The sequence below is a fragment of the Hippocampus bargibanti genome, linkage group LG13 (assembly GCF_051943395.1).
Source record: "Hippocampus bargibanti isolate YZ-2025 linkage group LG13, ASM5194339v1, whole genome shotgun sequence".
NCBI lineage: Eukaryota > Metazoa > Chordata > Actinopteri > Syngnathiformes > Syngnathidae > Hippocampus > Hippocampus bargibanti.
Window position 1 is genome coordinate 21,565,175 of NC_142746.1, and position 22,500 is coordinate 21,587,674.

Sequence of the window (22,500 nt, forward strand, 5' to 3'; positions counted from 1 at the left end):
GATTTCGATTGACGACCGGTTTGTCGGAACGGAACCTGGTCGTAACTCGGATGTTACCTGTATATATACACCTCATTAAAATATATTTCCAAATGCAAGTTAAATAAGCCAAATGTTTCATCTTTTTTTGCGGAGGAATTACTTGGAGTCAGGACAAAGACTAGACCTCCTGGTGTGAAGTACAAAAAAAAAATCAATAAGGTTAAAGAGAATGGTGGTTGGGTATTAATTCCCTGGAAGGCCCAGTCATATATTATTAGGAACCGCTAATGAGCAACGGCCCCTTGGGCAGATGAGCCTCTTTTCAAACCGGACCAGAATTATTGATGGAACCCCTTTTCAAGTATTTAGTGAAGAATTCTTAATCTGCATCGACCTCTCCTGAGCTTCACTCCAAGTCTTAACAGGATAGGAACCCAAATATTAGAAATGGACAGCTCAATGAAAGCTGGTGACCCCTCCCTCCGGGGACGACTGCGGTCCCACACCGTTTTACTGGCACGGGAGGGCGATAAGTGCCAAAGGAACACAATTATACCGCAATCATTTCCGATTCTCCGCTGGAGTTGTGGGCCCAATGAAGGTCACAAGGGGGGCGTGGTAGGGAAAAATGTGGAACATTTCATACACTCAACGGTCACTTGATATGGAACAATTTCATTACGACTAATAGAAAGACCTGTATCATAATTACGAAGAGATGTGATAATAATCCGGAATTTATATAACAATTGCCTTGTACTGTCGTTCAAGATGGTGTGAAAATTCTAGCATAGAGTTGCTTGGAATACCGTATTTTCCGGTGTATAAGGCGCACCCAAAAGCCTTGGTTATTTTTTTCAAACTATGACCTTGCGCCTTATACAACTATTTGGAAGGCTTTTTCACACAGTCAGTGGAAATGTTGAGTGAAAATGATTCAAGTCTACCTCACGATGCTTTTCTGAACTGGGATCAGCCGTAATCTCGCTCCCACGGAGGTCGCGGTTCTCGTTGAGTTCCCTCAGCTCGGCCTCCATTAGCCATCGGTCCGTCGAGACATACACTCGCACACCCGACCGGCGCATAGCTTGTAGGATGAAAAAGAACAATTAAGAAAGAAATGAGGGACAATCATCCGGGGAAATCGCTGATGAAGACTTTATTGATTAGGGCAGCTTCACTGATCCACATCTCACTGTAGCAATTACCAGACGTTGCTGAGGGGGTTGGGGCGCGGGTGTCATAGCGCGGGAGCCCACTTTGAAGACCAGCACGGGAGAGGACGGGAAGTGAAACTGGCAAAGAAACAAAAAAAGACAATTTTCAATGATAAGATGGAGTGCCCTTTGAACTCTTCCAAAATGTATCCTTTCAATCAGCGAGGTACGTTACCCCATCATTCATCCCCCGGGGTCTCAGATAAGCCCCTTCTTACAACCCAACAATGGCATCCTGTAGAATTCCCAGTAAGCTCCGCCTGATCCTCCTGGTTACACATGAGGCGGCCTATGACCTTGCCCCTAACTCTCTTTGTGACCTCTTCATTCCACTTATCAACAACCGCGATCCTCCAGCGTTGACTTATCCGTCTCCCCTCACGATTCCGATCTACTCAATCTTTGGTTGTGGCGCTCAAAGTCGTCAACTTCTTTCTTCCAGCGTGTCTTCAATCTCTTGTTATGAAGTAACCTGTATCACGATTTGTGTTGTGTACAGCGTAGCCGACATCCGCAGCGGTCGTACTGCCACTCAACGTGAGCATTGATTAGCCATTGTTCTGAGAAGGTCACATCATAATTCATTAACCGTAATTACACGCGCGATGCCACCTGCACGCCTCCTCTCGCCGAAGCGCTAAATTACGAGCGAACCCGTCGCGCGACCCGTGCGGGGAAACAATGAAGATGTAAAGGCGTGAGGGCGATTAGTTACATTATTTAAATGGGGCCGTTTAAACCTAAGGGGGGGGAGCTGTCTTTATGAAGGGCAATTACGCACTAATGGTAATTGATAATTCCTGCTAATTACAATTAGGAAATATAAATTTTGGTTGGAGTATTTGTCACCGTTGTAGTGGAGTGGAGAGCTGGCGTGGCGCGGGTTGGGAAGGTCTGATGGAAGGCGAACGGATTAAGCTCCATTCATCTCCATCTCGTGCACCAACAGATTGTGTTTGTCCCTTTATATTTCTCCATTGACCGTTAGCGATCGTTCTTTATTTTTCCTCCCTCTCTCACTCTCTGTGCCCTTGCCAAATAGTGCAAAGGGTTTTCAAACTGAGAAAATGTGCGCTACAGAGCTGCTATTCTAACTCTGTGGGATTCGAAAGATACCCCCCACCCCCAAAAAAACTTTTTTTGTCTTTCCTTTTCAGTCCTTTTAGTCATTTGCCCTCAATCGAATCAAGAGCAATCATAAAACATGATTTTCTGCCCCAGTCATTCCATCAACCTGCAGCAGGTTAATTTCGGGGCTCTCGCCTCTTAATAAAATCCCCTATTTAACCTTTGAACCCGCTATCTGGTGGATTACCTATCTACCTACCTTCTTAAAATTTCTATTCGCTCTCGTTCCCTCAGATCTTCTTCCCCCCTCAAACTCTGTATGCCCCCCTCCCCGTCTCAGCACGATGGGGGACAGGGCTTTCAGCTGCTATGCCCCCAAACTCTGGAACTCGCTCCCTCGCAACATGTGTAACATCGATTCTCTTCCCTCCTTCAAATCCCATCTCAAAACCCACCTATTTAAAATCACATTTTCTGTGTAGCTCTTTCTCTTGTTTCTATTTATAACTGTACTTTAATTATTGTATTCTATTTGTGATTGTATTTTATTTATTATAGTACCTATGCTTGTCTGTTACTGTAGTGTCGTTGAGAGCTTTGAAAGGCGCTTAAAATGAAATGTATTATTATTATTATTATTATTATTATTATTATTGTTATTATTAGTGCCGATTCCCATCCCCGTTGCCTCCACAATGACCTTTCCTGACATTCAGGCTCTGGAAGTGGCGCAATGCAAAGCTAACGGCGTGTGATTGATCGCCGTCATGGCGTTCGCTTCCGTCCAACCACAGCTCGGTTCTTCAAAGCGACAGCAGGCAGACTTAGCTGAGCAAAACGGAGGGGGAGGTTCCGATCGTACTGTCAACATGGCGTCTCAACACTTTGCATTTTATTGCTTTATTCACAAGGAATTTACATTTTGTGTGCTGTCCAGACTGTTGTTGTCCTCTTGCCTGCCTTTTGTTCCTCATGTATGGAAATGCATACTCAGCGTACATAACCGCAACGGAACCCCTACAATCTGTCTACCTTCACCAAATCCACATCATTTTTTTTTTTATCCAAAGACCCCTGGTTGAGGCCGCTGATTCAGTTTGAAAAAGTGTCACCCATAAAAAGGGCCAAAGAGAAATCACAACAAGCACTTATTCCCTTTCCGTTACATCAGATCCTCTTCCTCTCTCCACCTCTGTGTGCCCCCCTCCCGCCCGTCTCAGCACGATGGGGGACAGAGCTTTCAGCTCTGTTGGAAATGGGCTGATTTGTCTGCTGGGAATCTTTGTAGAATACGCTCATAGAAGTCATTTGAAGCGATTTTACAAATGATGGACACAACTTGTCCGTAGGCGTCGGTTGTCCTTTAAGTGACATGTCCACAGTCGTGCCGATGACGTCAGTGCGTGAACTGACCTTTACCTTGTTCCGACAGGGGCAAGGCATGACTGACAGTGTCCCTCAACGTAATTTACCGCCCGACTCCCCCTTCCCCACCTCCATTGGCCATGCGATGCAGTTGACCCTCTGTGTACAAATCACCGCCCAACTTTCCACATCTGCTGCCTGTCAGCATCTGCCAGGCGCACTCACCCATCCCGCACATAATGAAAAACTCTCATTACTCGCCTCCACCCAACAGGTACACAAACCGTTAGGACAATTACCGGGCAATGCCACTGACCTTGTTGTCTCTGAGAGTCACACCGGCACGTGCACAACAGTGACTGGCAGGGAGGCTGTTAATACACCTACAGACACGAAGACGCAATCATAAGACACCAAGGAGGCCGTTAACCGATATTTGGATTTTCATATTTTAACTCCAACAGTTCACAGCGTGCAGTTCGGTAGTCTAGTGGTTAGTGGGTCCTCCAAGGGCCAGTGTGGGTTTTCTTTGGGTACTCCGTTTTTTTCTCTCCAAATTCAGCCTGATTGAACGATCAAAATTGTCCCTAGTCATGATTGTGAGCGAGGATGATTGTTCGTCTCAGGGTGACCTGCGACTGCCTGGCAACTGGCTCAGGGTGTTCCCTGTCTACTGCCCGAAGACAGGCGAGATATGATCCACCACCCCCGCGACCCTGGTTTAGTTAAGCGGATCAGAAAATGAATGAATGAACATTTTACAAGTGGACTGGTGTTGGATACCGAAGACCAGGGGTCACCAATATGGGTCCAGACTCTGGACCCTGGTTTCCCTCTGGACTCCAGAGGGAAACAGGTCATCCCAAAGGATTAGCTAATTGGTAATAGAGTAAAGCAGAGTCAAATTATAAGTTCAGAAAGATAAATTTATCTTTGCTGAAAATTTGCATCTATCAGTGCTCAAGAATCAGTTTGACATTTCAAACAGGAAAATGCAAAATGTTAACTCCAGCATTTTTTCAACTGATGTGCTGCCATTCCCGAAATTATTCGGGAATTGAAATGTGTGACGTCGAGCGCCATTCCCAAATTTGTTCGGCTTTTGTTTTTTCTTGCGGGGGTGCAGATAAAGCGCTGGTCAGACCTCTGGCAATGTTTTTCCCTTCCACGGAGAGGCAGTATTTGCCTTTTGTCCATGTTAGCGCTTTGTTACAGCTTCAGCTGTTGTTAAAGCGCTATATAAATCAATATATATTGTATTGTATTTTGTACAGCCAACTAAATTTCAAGATAAGATAACTCTAGACCAGTGGTTCTGAACCTGGGTTCGATCGAACCCTAGGGGTTCGGTGAGTCGGTCTCAGGGGTTCGGTGGATCCTCCGCCACAGAGGTCCACCCCTCAGTCTAGACTGCAGTTAGTAGGCACAGTCATTGGAAGAAGGGTTCGGTGAATGAGCATATGAAACGGTGCCTCCAACAAGATGAAGAACCACTTCTAGACCCATATAGCTTGGGAATTAGCTTTTTTGTCTGATGAAAGAAGAGAGTATAAGATTTCTTATGCTGACTTGAATGTTTATGTAGTCCTATAACACAATATTCTGAGGGTCCTGCAATTTGAGTGAAAATGACAAAAAACCCAGGCACTGGAGTGGACATATTTTTGCACATTGTCTGTTCAGTGAATGAGTTAAAAAGCAGTTCCTGGACAACACGGAACAGAATGTAACTGAGTAGCTATAAAGTTTGGACAAGAATCTGCCACAGAGGATCAAACAACCCAACGCCGTTAGCCACAAGTCACTTGCTGCTCCTTTGTTCGCCCCCCCCTGTCCTCAACTTTACAGCGTTGTACAGGCAGACAACAACGGACACTGCAGTCTGCGAACACGTCATACCTCCTCGGCCATTAGACAACTAATCGGACGTTTAGCAGACTAAGGGCAGCCTCCCTGCCAAGTGATGACTTTACAGATCTTCGGACAGAAGTGTGGCTCGATGGCTCCCCCACCGTGCGTCCACAGGCCTCTTCCCGCACAGCGTGAAGACAACCCGAGGGCCTTTACGTCCCCGCCACCCTACCCCCTTTGTCCCGTTCGCACGCGCAAACAGATGTCCGGCCATTGGGCTTTCTCGTAGGAAGTTGTAAAGCTCCAGCCTGTGGCCGGCTCCATTCATATGCACGGCGCAGAGTGGCGCCAGCGTGCACGAGTGCCATACACATGCAAATGTTGACAAGCAAGACCCCCGCCCAGCTCCTTCACCACGGCTTTCACAAATGTTTGACTATGTCACGGAGACAGAACTCTCCGGCCCACTAGGTTATGACCGGCTCGGGCTCAATTCAGAAAAGACCAAAGCGTAGACAACACAGGAAGCCAACAGAGGGAAGAATAAGAAAGACAGACAAGTGTAAACAACTCATGGAGGGAAGAAAAGACCACAATCTGGACCTCACACACTTCAAAAAAAAAAAGGAATTGCTGAAATGCGATGTTCGAGAAAAGTAGCGTTAAGGAAACTTCTTTCAATTGCCATTTGACGAGCATGTGCCAAGTCACAGGCAGCACATAGTGAACGACTTCACATCAACAGAATGACTCCTTTGTTTTTGTTTTGATAAAAAGTATCATTTTGAGGTCTCATTAATACTGTTTTATGAATATGGAGTTGGAACACTGGAAAAAAGTCTGTGAAAGGGGTAGACACATTTTAGAAACGGTTCCTAAAACCATCACTGTGATAATCAAAGAGTTTAGTTCACGACGAATTGATTGTAAACTAGTTTATCGATTTTTTGGAATGAAGTCATCGATGAAACCAGAAAAGGTACTTTTGATTGAGTTTCCAATAATTTGCTGGGTCTCACATATGACCAAAATGTTCTGTTTCATTAATGGGCTGTTCAGAATATTTTGAGGGGTTAACAGATTCATGGTCGCCATATTTTTCCTCCCCCTGCAATTATTTATTGATGAAATGTTATGACGAGATTGCAATTATAGCACAGAAACATTAGAGGGATTGTTTGGATTAGTTTTAGTGGTTACACGAAACATCTTCAGGTTGTTGCTAGCCATAAATTGAAAAAGTTTGAAAATACAGTAAAGTCTCGTTATATCGATATCGGATATATCGATAGTCCCGGTTATAGCGATAGTATTTCTATGCACGCATGGAGAAAATTACATGCAAACAGGGTCGAATATATCGATAGTCCCGGTTATATCGATATTTTTTTCGGACTCCCTTGAATATCGATATAACGAGACTTTACTGTACACCATACATTGGGGAATGCGCCTTATACTCTGGAAAATACAGTACAGTGATACCTTGGCTTACAAACTTAATTGGTTCCCAGACAGAGTGTGTAAGGCGAAAACTGTGTATCCCGAAAATGAATTTCCCAAAGGAAACCATTAAAATGAGAATAATCCGTTCCTAGGTGCCCATAAAACAATTTTCCACTTTCTAATCTCCTAAACCTTAAAACTACACAAAATATACCTTATTTTACGTATAATAAATGTGCTATGGTATTATAATTAAAGAAATAAACTGTACTGTATAATAAGGTCGTTTTATTGACCTTTGTGATGGTCGTTGATGGCTTGATGGAATGGAGTGACCGGTTTCATCAGCATGAAACACTTGATGAGGAACGTAACCTTTCTCTACGATAATTTTACCTTGTTCCTCATCAATTGTGTTCTGTTAGGCTGGGTTGATAGCTTTTTGCATCAAGTGTACAGATGCCGTGTGTGGGTTATTTGTGGAGCCTGATTGATGGGAATTTTAACCTTGCAGTCTACACTCTGCCTTTGAACTATCAAAGTTGAAACGAGTCCAAATTTCACTGTTTTCTATCGATTTTCTCACTCGCTCTCTGTCATCTCTCACTGCTGCGTTCTTGACAATCACATGGCTTTAACCGAAGACTGGGGGCGGGGAATAGAGGACAAAACAGTCGGCTGCCATTTTCTTGTTAGCCAACGACACATCACTCATTGTGGCGCTCCGTGTGTATCCTGAAAAATAGTTTGTTTGCCAAGGGAAATTTTTCATAAATTTAACGTTCGTAAACCGAAAAGTTCTTAAGCCAAGGGGTTTGTAAACCGAGGTATGAGTCCTAAAACTCAATATTCTGTGGGTCCTGCAATTTGAGTGAAAATGACAGCAACCCTGGCACTGGAGTTTTTGTACATCATCTAGGAGTGAATGAGTGAAAAATTATTTACAATTTTAGTCAGTTTTCTGCTTGACATGCATTTGAGGCATAATTCTTGTAGCTGTTCCTAATATTTAGGTTTGTGCATTGATGAGCATTTTCCATATGAATAAAAACTTTGTTTTCATAATATAAGTAACACGTTGATATTTTAGAGAGCCGTTGCTTTTTTTTTTTTTAGGTTGTGTCCTATTCCAATAATCGTCGTCGTCATTCACAGCGAGACCACAAACACCACTCATGCCCATTTTTGTCCAACTAGAAGTAATCCATGCAAACCAAATTACGCTCACACAATGGTTGGCGCTGATTGTTTTCTCACCTAAGCTGATAGATATATATTCACAATCAATGGGCTCCCCGAGTCGCTGCCATTAGTATTCAATATGGAGTGACACAGGGGTTGTTCAAAACCCCGCCGCCTGATGACGGCTAAATGCTGAAACCGCCGCGGGATCAATACTCCCAGCAGGTGTCCCACTCTGATAAAAACAAACCAATGGTGACCAAAAAAACACCATTTCAGATAGCGGGAGGCTAAGCCAATTACTGCGGTGGCAAAGCTTTATTTAACTCAGTTCATAATCAACAACAATTTCAATATTTTTTTTTTGCCCCTCAAGATAAATGTGTCCTCAGACACACTTTATTTTCTTGTTCCAGTCAATGATGCATGCTTGGGGATTAAAAACTAGTTTTGTCATATATGATACATATTTACACATCCGTCATTTTAAAATTAATGTGCATCTCAAATAATGTGTTTCACTAAAACAAGCATTTTTTTGTTAACTTATCGACTGCCAGACGATGTGCGAAAATGTGCCCACTCCAGTGCCTGGATTTTTGTCATTTTCACTCAAATTGCAGGACCCACAGAATATTGAGTTTTAGGCCTACATAAACATTCAATGCAGCGTTAGAAACCTTAGACTCTCTTCCTCCATCAGAACAAAAGAGGTGATTCCTAAGTTATATAGGTCTGGAGTTATCTGGGCTTGAAATGGGGGGCGGCTGTACAAAAATACAACACAATTCATATTGAGTTATTTAACAACTGCTGAAGCTGTAACAAAGCGCTAACACAGACAAAAGGCAAATGCTGCCCCCTCGTGGAAGGGAAAAACATTGCCAGAGGTCTGACCAGCGTTTATCCCCCCCCCACACACACACAAAACCCAAAACAAAACAAACCCAATCAAAATCAGGAATGGCGCTCCACGTCAGACTTTTCATTTCCCGAATAAATTCGGGAATGGCAGTGAATGAGTTAATAACAGTCAATTAACAGACAGTTAATTCCAAAGTTATATGATTTTGCAGTTATCTGAGCTTGAGCCCATCGTGGGTGGGAAAAACATTGCCAGAGGTCTGACTGAAGCTTCAAATGCAAACACAAGAAAAAACAAAACCCGAACAAATTCGTGAACAGCGCTCCACGTCGTGCTTTTCTATTCCGAATAATTTCAGGAATGGCCGTGAATGAGTTCATTACGTTTTTGGGGAGGACAATCTCGCAATATAATTTCCGACAGATCAAAATGAATAAAAACTCCTTGTGAAGGTCTCCACCCGTCCCCCCCCCCAAAAAAAAAACCCACTCACAACAACAACAACAACAACTCCATATTTGTTGACTCTGACCCATCCCAGCACCATCTGTGGCCAATTTACTTTCAGCTCGAGCGATATTGAATTTAATGATATGGGTGATTATCGAGCAATACCCGGGACCCATTAGGGGGTCGTGTGAAACACTAATAGTGTTTGCGTGACGTGTGTGGTGCCGGTGGGGGTCGGACGCTTTAAAGGATAGCCGACTCGCACCCCTCCTTCAGGACTCCACAGACCAAGGGGAGAGCGCAGAGGACCAAGAAGCACCCAGACTATGAGAGGACCTGCTACCCGTGCGTAATTACGCATCGCCCTCTTAACCACTTCCAACATTTTTGAAGAGACTATTTTTTGTTGTTTCCCCAAAAAAAATTAAGTATGGTGGATTCTAAGCAATGCGGAGTGACCATGACGTCCACCCACAAGATCTCCTTCTCCATCGTCGACATCCTGGACCCGAACAAATTCAATAGCAAGAAGGCGAGCGAATGCGCCAAGTTTGGATCGACGGACGTAGAGAGAACGAGTTTGGAGACACAGAGCGACGTGGAAGGAGGCGACATAGTTGAAGGTAAAGAAGAAGAAGGAATGTGTCAACATATTTTGGGGATATCAGAATCAGGAAACCTTTATTTGTCCCACAATGGGGACATTTGCAGTCCACAGCAGCAATTTGAAAGGGGATTGGGTGGGGTGGGGGGTGAAAGTATAGAAAACAAGATATTCTAAGCAGAGTAAAATAAAAACGTCAACTGTATCCTGTAAATGTGCAAAACCGTTTCATAAAAAAAACTGTACATAGTGCAAGTATCAAGAAAGGCATATTGATATACGTATGTGTAATAACACAAGTTGGTGCGATTTTGAATATGGTTGTGATGATGGATGTATACAGCATTCATCACAGGGAAATAACGGAAAATGAACAATTTTATTGTGTCTCAAATATTATGTGCACATGTAAAATTCAAATAAATTCAAATAGGAAATTGTTTGTACAAAGAAAATTCACCAAAATAAAACGATCAACGTAAACAAATGCCATTACGCCTGAACCTTTTTTGAATAAAGGCACATATTTTACACTAACTTACGGGTAGAGTGAACGCTGGCGTGAATGGCTGCCACTGCTTACCCATACAAAAAAAAAAATCCTGTGACTGTAAAGTGTCCTTGAGAGTTCTGAAAGGCACTTAGAAATGAAATTTATTATTTTTATTATCATTAATAAAAAACTACTTAGAGAACATCACCCCCCCAAAAAATGTCACCAGTCCTCAATATTTAATTTAAAAAAATACTATCAGTCATCTTGAACCATTTTTTATATCCTATATTTACACTTACAGATTAGATAGTCGAACATTTGCGCATTTAGTTGGCGATAACTGTACAAAACATCATTTTTGAACAATTGTGACTGTGGTGGTATTAAAGTCTTTTCTTTTATAATTTTATCTGTGGTGATATTTTGTGACTGTAAAGTGTCTTTGATAGTTTTGAAAGGCGCTTATGAATAAAATGTACAGTATTGTTATTAAGAGCCCCACTGGCTCCCGGTCAAATATAGAATCAACTTGAAAATTCTTCTTTATACATTTAAAGCTATCCATAACCTTGCCCCCGCCCCATACCTCTCTGACCTTCAAATTTCTATTCCCTCTCGTTCCCTCAGATCCTCTTCCTCCCTCCACCTCTGTGTGCCTCCCCCTGCCCATCTCAGCACGATGGGGGACAGAGCTTTCAGCAGCTCTGCCCCCAAACTCTGGAACTCACTTCCAACATTCTTAACATCGATTCTCTTCCCTCCTTCAAATCCCATCTCAAAAGCCACCTATTTAAAATAACATTTTTTTGTGTAGCTCTTTCTCTTGTTTCTATTTATAATTGTATTTTATTTATTGTATTCTATTTGTAATTGTATTTTATGTATTATAGTATCTATGCTTGTCTGTGACTGGAACGTGTCCTTGAGAGCTTTGAAAGGCGCTTAAATTAGAATGTACTATTATTATTATTATTATTATTATTATTATTATTATTAAGCTTGTAAGTTTGGGGCAATAAAAAGTTAGCTTACTAGCATTGTAGCCCGAGTCATACTACTTTGTACCATTTCGGGAAAATACATAAAATGTAATTTACCCAAAAATTGTAATTTACCCACAAAGAAGAGGCCGTTTGCCTAAGTTTGCCATTTGTTAATAATAATAATAATAATAATAATAATAATAATAATAATAATAATAATAATAATAATAATAAATTTCATTTTAAGCGCCTTTCAAAGCTCTCAAAAACACTTTACAGTCACAGACAAGCATAGATAGTATAATAAATAAAATACAATCACAAATAGAATACAATAAATAAAAATACAGTTATAAATAGAAACAAGAGAAAGAGCTACACAGAAAATGTGATTTTAAATAGGTGGCTTTTGAGATGGGATTTGAAGGTGGGACTGTGGGACGTGAATTAAGAAATTGTCATTACATCATCATATCAAATTTTAAAAGAAAAACTTTATTGCTTGTGACTGTTTGAGAGAAAAAAATAGCGCTATTTGATTTGTGTCCTACACCAGGTTACATCGCTAACAAGCGATGTGTATTTATTTGAAACATCAAAGAATGTTTGGAAACAAAAGACCTTGTTTTTGGGCAAAAAGCGAGTAGAATCAAGTTAAAGCCGTTATTTCACATTAAATCAGAGTCATCTTTGTATGACCTTCGCCTAATTTCCACGGTTATTTCTCTTTCAAGGAAGCCACAAAGGCTTGTATCCCAAAGCCCCGGCGGTGTGATTGGCATTGGGTCCGGCAGGCTGAGATAATTGTTTAAATCGTCCCATTGAGGACGCTTTGATCGATATCCCATTACCGCATCCTGCATATCTCCTCGGAGCACCTTGCAGGTACAAACCCGCACACCCCAGCCATGTCTGATCCCCCCCCCCCCCCCTCGCCGCTCCACCAAAAAAAAAAAAAATCGCTCGATTCCGACTACCCTCACCTGCCCCGCCCCTCTTAAATAGATGACATTTATCGATCCGCGGGCAAATATGAAATCCATTAGCACGTCACGGCTGAGACGGCGTGGTTGGATTTAGGCGGGATTTCTTTTCCGCAACATGACATTTAAGGCGCTATCTGCCGCCGATAAATTATTGAAGGATTAGTGGCCCGAGTTCCGCCACCGCCGACACTTGGAGTTTACTTCTTGTGTGCCCAGTTTCACCTGATAAGCAGAGAATGGACCTTGGTTCGACAAAAGTGGAGCTGACCGTTCCGCACGGACGGCCGTCGTTCGCCCTGAATGCCCGAGTGACCTTGTGTATTCACTAAATAAATAAATAAATACATAAATAAACTCATTTATAAATACATCATTTATTATTCATTGTTCTTGATTTATATTTATTTAGTATTTATTATTATTTATTATTATTATTATTATTATTATTATTATTATTATACATGTATTTTTTAAATTAAGGGCAGCATTTTAGCAGCCCCGCTTTGTTCACCGGAAATGTCGGTGCTGTTGGACAATTTGCGACTCGATGGATGCATGGCTTACATACACCTATGCGTATGTAGAATGGTCGCAGCTTGGAATTGAAGTGGATTTACGTGGGGCAGGGCATTTGACACAATCTCCTTTCGTCAATGGATGCTACAGGTTCGCGTTTGTTTTCAACATTTAGCTTGAAGCAGACGTGTACATACCATGATGTCCCTGATCCACTGGTGAAAAGGACGCTTTCATCCTCTCATCTAGAATGCAACAAGGAGGGTGCAGAAAGTGCTTAAAATTGAATGACTGTCTCTGTTGTGTCACATTATTTGTTGTTTAGTTTTTTTGGGGTTGTTTTGACTTCAAGATGGCGCCGCAAGAGTGGCTGCCTTTACAGCACCTCCTGTCTTTGTTTTTCTACTTCTTCCTTTCCTTTTCTCCTGCTTTATGAAATGTTATTATTGTCCAATCCAATTATTATTATTGTTTAAAGCAAAAACCTTCATGAAAAAAGTTCAACTTTTTGTCCCAAAAAGTATGCTAAGCTGATGTTGTTATTCTTTCCATTTTTATCACTAGAAGACGACCAGTCTGGACACTCCAATCACCACCCGGTTTCTGTCACCCGGTCTCCCGAGGCCAAGCAGCGCCTGCCCGGGGAGCCGGACCACGTCAGCCCTCAGGACGCGCCTTCAACGCACAACAAGAGGCGGCGACAAGATCAGAACGGCGCCAAGCCCCGCCGCGCCCGGACGGCCTTCACCTACGAACAGCTGGTGGCGCTGGAGAACAAGTTCCGGGCCACTCGCTACCTGTCGGTGTGCGAGAGGCTCAATCTGGCGCTGTCATTGAGTCTGACAGAAACGCAGGTGAAGATCTGGTTCCAGAACAGGCGCACCAAGTGGAAAAAGCAAAACCCCGGCGCGGACAGCACCTTGCCGCCTAACCCCGCCCCGCTCGTCAGTCCCGGCCAGGCTACGTGCGGCTCGGGCCAGGCCGTCTTCCACCAGTCTTTCCCCAACCTCAGTTCTGGAAATGTTATTTTTCACGCGACCGCCGCTGCTCCGCTTTCATCCAGCGGAGGGCTCCTGCGTCCTTTTATATCCGGTGGATTTGTGCAGCCCTCTTATTTCAATCCACACCTATGAGACAAGGACTGGACTTTTTCTTGTTTTTTTTTTTTTTTGTCGAGTGCGTAAACGTGACTTTTAAAAAACTTTATATCAGGATTGTTGTCATTAAAGACTCCTAATTGTTGAAGGTGGGAACGTGAGAGTGAACGGTTATTGGTATATATGTGCTAAGTGACCACCTTGACATCGTCTGGCAGTGAATGAGTTAAAGTGAGTTTAAAAAATGGCTGAAACATATATCCATGTTATTTAATTAATAAAAATGTCAACTTTGGTTTGTGTCTGAAGGAGAGTTGAATCAACCCACCCTCATTTTGCACTTACATTCTTTCGCCGCACGGTGTCACTATATCCTCACGACTAACCCAAAACCTTTTCAAGTGAGGAGATCATTTTTTTGGATGTGTCGGATAATGTTTTCCTCATTATCCACATGTGCTTGTGAATTAATATTACAACGCCACAGTTTAAAATTGATGACGAGCTGGATTGGTGTCATTTTAAAAGAGCAAGCTCACCCATTCCACGTCCTTGTTTTTACAAGTGCTCATGACTTGTAAACCAGACATCTTAGAATAACACCGCTCGTCCTCGGTCCGAGTCAGCGGCCTCTGCCTTTACCTGCAGAAAGAGAGAACACATCAGAGTCACAGGAGTCAATTTGGCCCCTGACATCACTTTGACAGTCTGAGAGTCCCCATTCTGGAAACTGGAAGCTGTGAGTAACTGCAAGACGCCACACCATTAGCGGCCGCGAGCCATACATGGTAACCCGAGGCCTTCAGTAGTGCTACATCTGAACAAATCCACAGCTGCAACTGTAAAAAACTGTCGTGTGATTTACTACAAGTCCACTAGAGGGTATACCGTTAGCCAGGAAATAACTATCCGCCCTTTCTTATTGATATCCATTTTGACTTGAAAAGCCCATCTTGGAAATGGCTTGATCAGTAAATCTGCAACCAAATCCATTTTTGACTCCTCCTTCAGCCATTGTGGGTTGACAAAACCGCTATTAAATCAACACAACAATATATTTGCTTATGCTGCTTGGTACGACACAGTGTGCTAGCTCTAGCCATTATGCGACTGATCAGAGCAATTTTTCTCAACCTATGATTGGCTAGAGACTAGCAAATTAAATCCGAAGCCGTTGTTCGCTGTATACAGACGCTCCCCAACCTTCGAACGAGATACGTTCCGAATGGTCGTTCGTAAGGTGAATTTGTTTGTAAGTTGACTCAGTGCTATATTTTGTATGGAATGCATATTTCCGACTTAAATAAGTATGTTTAAAGTTTATCCTGAAAAATAAACATTTGAGAAAATATATGTTCTATAAAGTTATTTACATGTAAAATTGGAGAAAATACTACATTATGTTACTACAAAAATGTTTGTATGTACCGTTGTTTGTAACTTGAATATTAGTATGTAGGGGGGCGTCTGTATTTGGAGGCGAAACGGGTGGGAGGTCTGAGCACGGAATTGAGAGTAAAGGATTTCCTGGCATGAGAGTCCGTGTGTGTGTGTGGTATTTTCGGTATTTGAGTATAAGGGGAATAGAATCCCTTCCAGGCTAGGGGGGGTCTCACCGTCAGAAGGGAAGGATGGTGGGAGGTGGATGCCTGACGATCCGACGTGGCAGAAAGGAAGGATAGGATGAAAGAAATATGATTGCACATTGAAAGTACATTTAGGAAGTTGCATAGATCACAAAGGATTCCTTCATCCTGTTCCCAGAAGGGTGAAACATCCAAACATCTGGGTTTTTTTTTCATCCCCCCCCCTCCCCACAGCTTACCGTTCAACTTCTAAAAACTCAAGTTCACACTCACACCTCAGGACAATCAGCCTACCATTCACGTTTTGTTTTGGAACGTGTGAAGAAACCGGAGTACCCGGAAATAAACACACAGGCTACAGGTGAATATCGAAACAATGCAATCGCGCAATCATTAACCATCGTCATTCTTCTCATTAGCCCCCAGTGAAGATCCTGGCCTCTGGTTGCCACGGAAACCATCAGCAGTACAGAACACTCCCCTTCTGCCGGTGACCACAAACAATCCAATTAAAAGTGAGAGGTTGTTTTCTCATTGGAGTCGATAGTCAAGCGACACTTGCACCCCACCAGTCAAACTGGCAGCAGAAGAGTTCATTAACCTGCCAGCAGTTCGCTCGGAGATAATGTCCTCTAATTACTACAAAGTCTCTTTATGTGTGTGTGTTTGACCTCTTCTCCGACATTTGAGTCAGACTGTAATTAAGCGCCATCTTTTTCTCTTCTGTGCTATTAGCATCGCAGGTGATCGGAAGCGTCATTTGAAAACAACTTTGCAGATGGACCCGGCAAGATAGTTTGGCTGGATTTTTTACCAATCATGAGGAACGGGAAACCATTCATAATGATGGTGAGTATTATCACGGCACAAGTAGGATTCAACAGAATAAATAACTTGTGCGCTTTAAGAGCCGAGAGGAAACTACTTCGTCCGGGTTCATCCTGTAGTTCAAGAGGATACGATGATCTGGAATCCCCTCTCCAACCGACCTCATTTGACAACGTCTCATCGCATGCTCTTCCCAAACCGCAAAGCCTTCCTTTGGAAAATGTGCTTTCATCAGCTTTTCGCTTCCAGTGCCAGTGATTATGTACTCAGTGTGAGAAGCGGTAGTCTGCGCTTTCGCACAAAATCCCAAAGATTTGCGAGGCGAGATCAGCGTTGAGCGGACAAGCTTGATCGAGATCCGACCGAGACATCATTCATACTCTGACGCGTCATTTCCAAAACTATCTTGAGCGTGTGCTAGCTGGGATGTGGTCCAAGTACTTCCCTGTGTCATACTAAATCACACCCGCCTGTCGGGACCTGCTCGTGCTCAATTGAGAATCTTTTTATTGTCTTGCCACTGAAGATTGGGGCGGTCAAATAAAACTGTTTTACTGCATTATACTTTTTTTTGGGAGCTTGAAAAATTATGAATGAAATAAAGAAGGAAAGACAACGTGTTGACGGTTGAGAACTGGTGCGTGCGCAGTCCCATCCAATGGAAAATCTAAAAAAGAAACCCATTCAAAACCCAATCAGCAAACGGAAAAATGGATTGTTTTCCTTTCGAGGCGCGACATAGGCTTTAGCCGCTCTGACAGCATGCCCGTATCAATTTTACGACGCAACTTTTCACCAGCAAAACTGAAAACTGAAACTGACATATTTTTTTTTCAATGGCAAAGTAAGGTCGTAGTCTACTAAGAGACAGCCAAGGCGGTACAATTTGAAGTGATTTACCAGTCACAATTTTAAGATGATCCGTGTTGGACTTTTCAGGGTTCAACAAAATGTCATTTTGTTTGTCTCTTGGTGGGACTTTAAAACAGCTACCAAAAGCTTTATGAGGATATTATTTTTGCAGCTGAAAGAGACAGACATGTGGGCGTAAACAAAGAGATGAAGGTGCTTCCAATTTTACTTGGGATATATTTCCAGATCTTTCCAGAGTTTGAATGCTACGCTATCCCAAAGTAAAATAAGCGTACTGCAGTCAGATCTCCATTTGGTTCAAACTGATAGCTGACACAAAATAGCCGCTGCAGCTAAAATTCAAATGTCTGAATTTGAATAACCGACGCCACCAGCGTTGCCTAAAATTATGTGATCCTTTCATGATGAATACCAATTGGAAATGACCAATACAATGGCAACGTTGCATTCTATTTTCCAGTCAGCAGCTGTACCCGACAGCTTCGATGATGACAAACAGAAGAGCGACAGAAACAGCTGGCCTCATGATCCACGTGTTAAGTACGGCCTAACAAACTGTGCTTGTTCTTTGCTAATGGCTGTGTACATGTTGTTCTAATTCCTGCAGCTGAAAGGGGGGGGATTAGAATCAGGAGTACAGCTTCAATCAGAAATTCCTGAGCTTTGAAGCATTCATGGACTCCCTGTAAATTTGACTTTCATTTTAAACAGCTGATTAGAAGAGCATTACTTCTGCTCCGCCGGTCCTTTGACTGTCATTCTGAAGAAAGCTCTTTTTGCGAGATGGACTCCCCTGCTGCGTTGCAGGATGCAGTTGAAAGAAGGAAGGGGGAAAAAGCATGTGGCAGCATTTTTTTCCCTCCTTACGGCAAGGCATTAATTATCTCAACAATTTTTCAATGAAAAAGTGGTGCCATTGATGTTGTCATGTCTGTTTGAGCTCAATTAGAAGGCCTTAAAAGATTTCAGTTTTTTTGTCTTTTCCCAAAAAAAGGATGCGTTAAAGAAAGTTGTCTTACTTGTCAGAAAGAACCTCCACGGGATTGTAGCACGGTCATCCAAAAACAGCCATTTATTTTTCTTATCAGTTGCCTGCAAACAAATGAAGTCATATATTTTCATATGTATGACCTTGACCTAAAAAAAATCTCATGTGCAATGGATTTTTCGGACACATTTTGAGGGTGTCAATCACACAACCAGACTTAAAAGGGGGCTGTCGGAATGGGTTTTAATATTAAAATATTTGTAGAGGAATAAATAATATCAGAAAGTATACTTTAATCTGTGACATCTGACTTGCTTCCGCCATTTTTTTTTCCATGGGCCGTGTCTGCCATTTTTAGGTGGCAATGTCCTCATCAAAATGTATTGTATTGTACTGTAAGATACAAATACCTGTAATGAGCTAAGTGTGTCGATAAAAACAGCCAATATCTTTTCACTCACGCCGTTTTTACGTGTACACAAGTAAAGGCAAAACAAACACAAATCGGCGATATGTTTTCTTTAGGTCATAAAGATGATGCAAACAAAATGGTCGCGCAATTCACTCTGCCGCCCGCCAATTCTTGAAGTCGCGCGGTGGATTGTGGGTAAAGAGAGAAAGGCCACACCTAATCAATCCCGGATCAGTTGTAGCGGATGAGTAATGGGATGAGTGTTGTAAGATTTGCCTGTTGGTGCGCCTCCCCTCTCTACAGAAGTCAGATGGAGGCAGCGGAAACTCCAATTGTGCTGCTTAAACCGACCATGAGCACAGTGCGCGCTTGACACGCACCCTGTGCTCTTTTCGATTGCACGGAGGCAGAGAGACACCTGTTCCACCGTAGATTGGATTAGCATGGAGAAGAGTCAGATTGATTGAACATGTCTGGCAAGATCCGTACGAAACGACGACCAGCCGTTCAACTCAACTGTGAGTTTTTTTTCTTCTTTTTTTCGAGGGGGTAGAGACGGTGTTTTATTTTAATATTATTATGTCTTTTTATATGATACAATTAATATATTTTAAATGAACGTTACACGCCTAATATGACTAAAAACCGGAAGACAATATGGTAATGTGAATACCTGTAAAATACAGTACTGCACTGTTATTGTATCGGCGCTCCTTTTCACTTCAAATTGTATTTCTTTCATAATAATAACAACCCCATAATCGAAATAACCCCCTTAATATCTCGTTGATTGTATTTTTCTATTTTTATGTATTTGTAAATATTTTTTTTTTAAATCACGTTTTTCCAAGTTCAAAATGTCACCTGTAGCTAGGCAAAGTTTCAATGACTTGCTCATCACTTCCCCACAAACTAATGCAATATTTAGAAATGACATTATTAATAGTTTAAGAATTGTAGGTAGTGGTTATACATGCATCCATCTGTATTAAATACTAAGTACTTTTTTGTGGAACAAAACTGCCTGCAAACTTTTCGCACTCTTTTATAAGTACGATTTGATGATATTTTTCTACACAAAAGTAATTTACTGTACACGTGTCTCCCTTGAAATATGTAAAAATGAATCATATGAAATCTCATTATCCTTTGTTATTCATGTAAACCTGGTAGTTCACGATTTTTATTTCAACCCGTCTCTCTTTGTTTTTTGGGGGGGAGGGGAATTATTGGATTGGATATTGGATTGGATATGCCTTTATTAGTCTCACACACACACACACACACATTTCACTATTAACTATTAACTATTATTTATACTATTAACATAGTCAAATATATAGTTTAGTGATGTTCATAAGTGCTTGCTAGATTAAAAATGATTAAAAGTTGACGAAAGCTCTTGAAATGAGCATGCGACGATTTGTAATCCTCAAAGATAACCCTCCACTCATTAAACAGCTGTACTCCATCAACGTTCTTACGTGACGCCCAAGTAGAGAGTGAACTGCAAACATTCCAACTTTCACAGTGAATCTGACCCCAGCGTTGTAAATAGTCAAGTTCACACGGGCGACTGTTTGCGCTTCTGGTAGTTTTTCTGTTTATTCTAACGTGACACGTTTAGATAGGAGTGATGGATGAGTTACAGTGGCAGATTCCTACTGCTACACAATCCCTAGACCCCACTCGGCTTGTTCAAGTGATGTTGGTGACATTTTGATGACTGCTCAATGCAACACCAGATTCTATGAGGTATTCAGTCCAACTTCAATGAGTAAAAAAACCCAAATGTGGACAACAAAACTGGACTGTCCATCCATCCATTTTCTGTACTTCTGATTCCGTTCACCGGAATCAATCGCTTTGACTTTGAGCAAAAGACAGACTTGGCCCCGGACCGGTCTCCAGTCATTCTATCATAGAGAGACAGTCAACTGATGTCAGGAAGATGGGGTGTCAAAAGTGGACGGCATGGTAGAAATGGTCTTGATTCATCAAATCCAGACACACCTAAGACTCACCTTCCCTGTGGTTTATTTTGTGTGCTGGGCAGGAAGACTTCAGGTTATCCCACCCCCGCTGCCTGTCACCTTGAAAAAGGGGAAGTACTTCCCAAGATGTGAAAACCATGCTTCTTTTGGCAACCTCCAATCTTGAGCTCATGCTTCAAATATGAGAAGGAGGATGAGAAAGTGCTATCGGACTTTTTCGAGCTAAGATTGGGGATCTACGACAAGTCTCAGAGATTTTATTTTCTCGTAGCATTGGGAATGTGGGAGGACGGCACTGTGTCTTGTGTTTACTCGTCGCGATTTACTGCATAGCAAACAAGCAGTTTTGTTGTTATCTGCCTACGTACAGTAATTCTATCCTGCTTCCCCTCAAGTGTTTTTCCCGATGGCTGATTGCTTTCCCTTTCGATTCCACGTTAGAGTATTTCAAAAGTGTTCTTGCTACGTCTTGTTTTCAGGAAGGCCCCGTTTTTAAACTCAAGGTCATTCTGACGTCATCCTTTTTTTTTGATTGCCATTGGATAAATGACTCCGTGACAGATGAGAACTTTCCACAGTCTTTAAAACCGCATAGTATCATTTCAAAATTGAAATTAAATAACCATACTGCCTGCGCGGACTCCAATACGTGAGAGACTGGCTTTCTAAAATAAATATTTCACGATATCATCAATTGCGTGGCACTTAGTCTCTTCAAGAATGACTCCCGGGAGAAAAACTGAGGACGTGAGCGGGATCATGCTATGACACGTCAGGTGCGCATTGGATTTCAACTGAGAGTGTTGACAGGTTTATTTTTGTGAACATAATCAACGGCTAAAGTGTGAGCTGAGTTGAAACCAGGAGCGGGCATGTGCCACGTCCAAGCACCACCACATGCTAACACAAAAATGAAGAATTTATTAAAAGACCAGGAACTTTGCTGGTGTAGTGGTTCACATACCTGACTGACACCTTGTATCCAGGTAGTCATTTCTCTGTACCCTGACGTGGTTAGTGCCAGAGTCCGACTCAATAAGTCCAGTAATACCTCGGCTTACGAACGCTTTCGCTCACCAACCTTTCGCCTTACGAACATTAAATTCGCGCGAATATAATCTTGGCATATGAACTATAGGTTTCGGCAGACGGACGAAATCACACATCGCCACGGTGGCTGGCGGACTAGTTTTCGGCGGATGAACACCAAACCATACGGTCGAACAGCGCCACGGTGGTGGCGGACTAGGGTTTTCCACACCCACTTTCTTTGAGTACACTCAGTGCAGACGTTTGTTATCGAATGGAGTACTTTGGCTATTACAGAAAAAAGGATGAAGATCAAAACTTCCATTTCGGACGGAAAGCGGTTTGTACGATTTTATTGCATACGTTTTACGTCCGAATGTTTATGTGTAAATAATAGCTACATTTTTTATACTTGTTTGTAGTTCTACGGTGGTGTCGGTGGTGTGAAATCACATTAAAGAATTAACCATCAGTACACAGAACCAGAGTCCTCTGTTTCGAATGGAATCACACCAACGTTTTACTTCCCCGCCCCCCCATCACTTTCTCCAAATAAAGTGGTTTATAAGAACGCTCCATTTGTCTCCCAAAAATAGCGGTCATAAACCCGAATGACCCTGTTTTACCTGCAATTACGCCGCCTCTTCCTCACATCCCGCACAGTAGGAACCATCTTCGGCTG

The 22,500-nt window shown here is 42.4% G+C and overlaps 2 protein-coding genes across 4 annotated transcripts in view; both read left to right on the top strand.

The window, feature by feature from the left end:
* Positions 1-9,545: 9,545 nt before the first annotated feature.
* Positions 9,546-14,306, top strand: nkx1-2a (NK1 homeobox 2a). The gene is made up of 2 exons (XM_089012309.1): positions 9,546-10,049; positions 13,576-14,306. The coding sequence occupies exons 1-2, from the start codon at positions 9,857-9,859 to the stop codon at positions 14,142-14,144; spliced, it is 762 nt and encodes a 253-aa protein (XP_088868435.1). The 5' UTR covers positions 9,546-9,856; the 3' UTR covers positions 14,145-14,306.
* A 4,760-nt stretch (positions 14,307-19,066) lies between these two features.
* LOC148889713 (carbohydrate sulfotransferase 15-like) overlaps positions 19,067-22,500 on the top strand; it is a 17,055-nt gene continuing 13,621 nt past the window's right edge. For all 3 annotated transcript variants that reach the window (XM_089011930.1, XM_089011931.1, XM_089011933.1), the window contains exon 1: positions 19,067-19,313. The gene's annotated coding sequence lies outside the window, so the exon portion shown is untranslated. The remainder of the gene's footprint in view (positions 19,314-22,500) is intronic.

What these genes read in the sequence shown, in the direction of transcription:
- nkx1-2a (XM_089012309.1), top strand. Translation starts at nt 9,857, where the DNA reads ATGGTGGATTCTAAGCAATGCGGAGTGACCATGACGTCCACCCACAAG. An exon ending in AGGAGGCGACATAGTTGAAG is followed by an intron (nt 10,050 to 13,575) that starts GTAAAGAAGAAG and finishes TTTTATCACTAG; the next exon opens with AAGACGACCAGTCTGGACAC.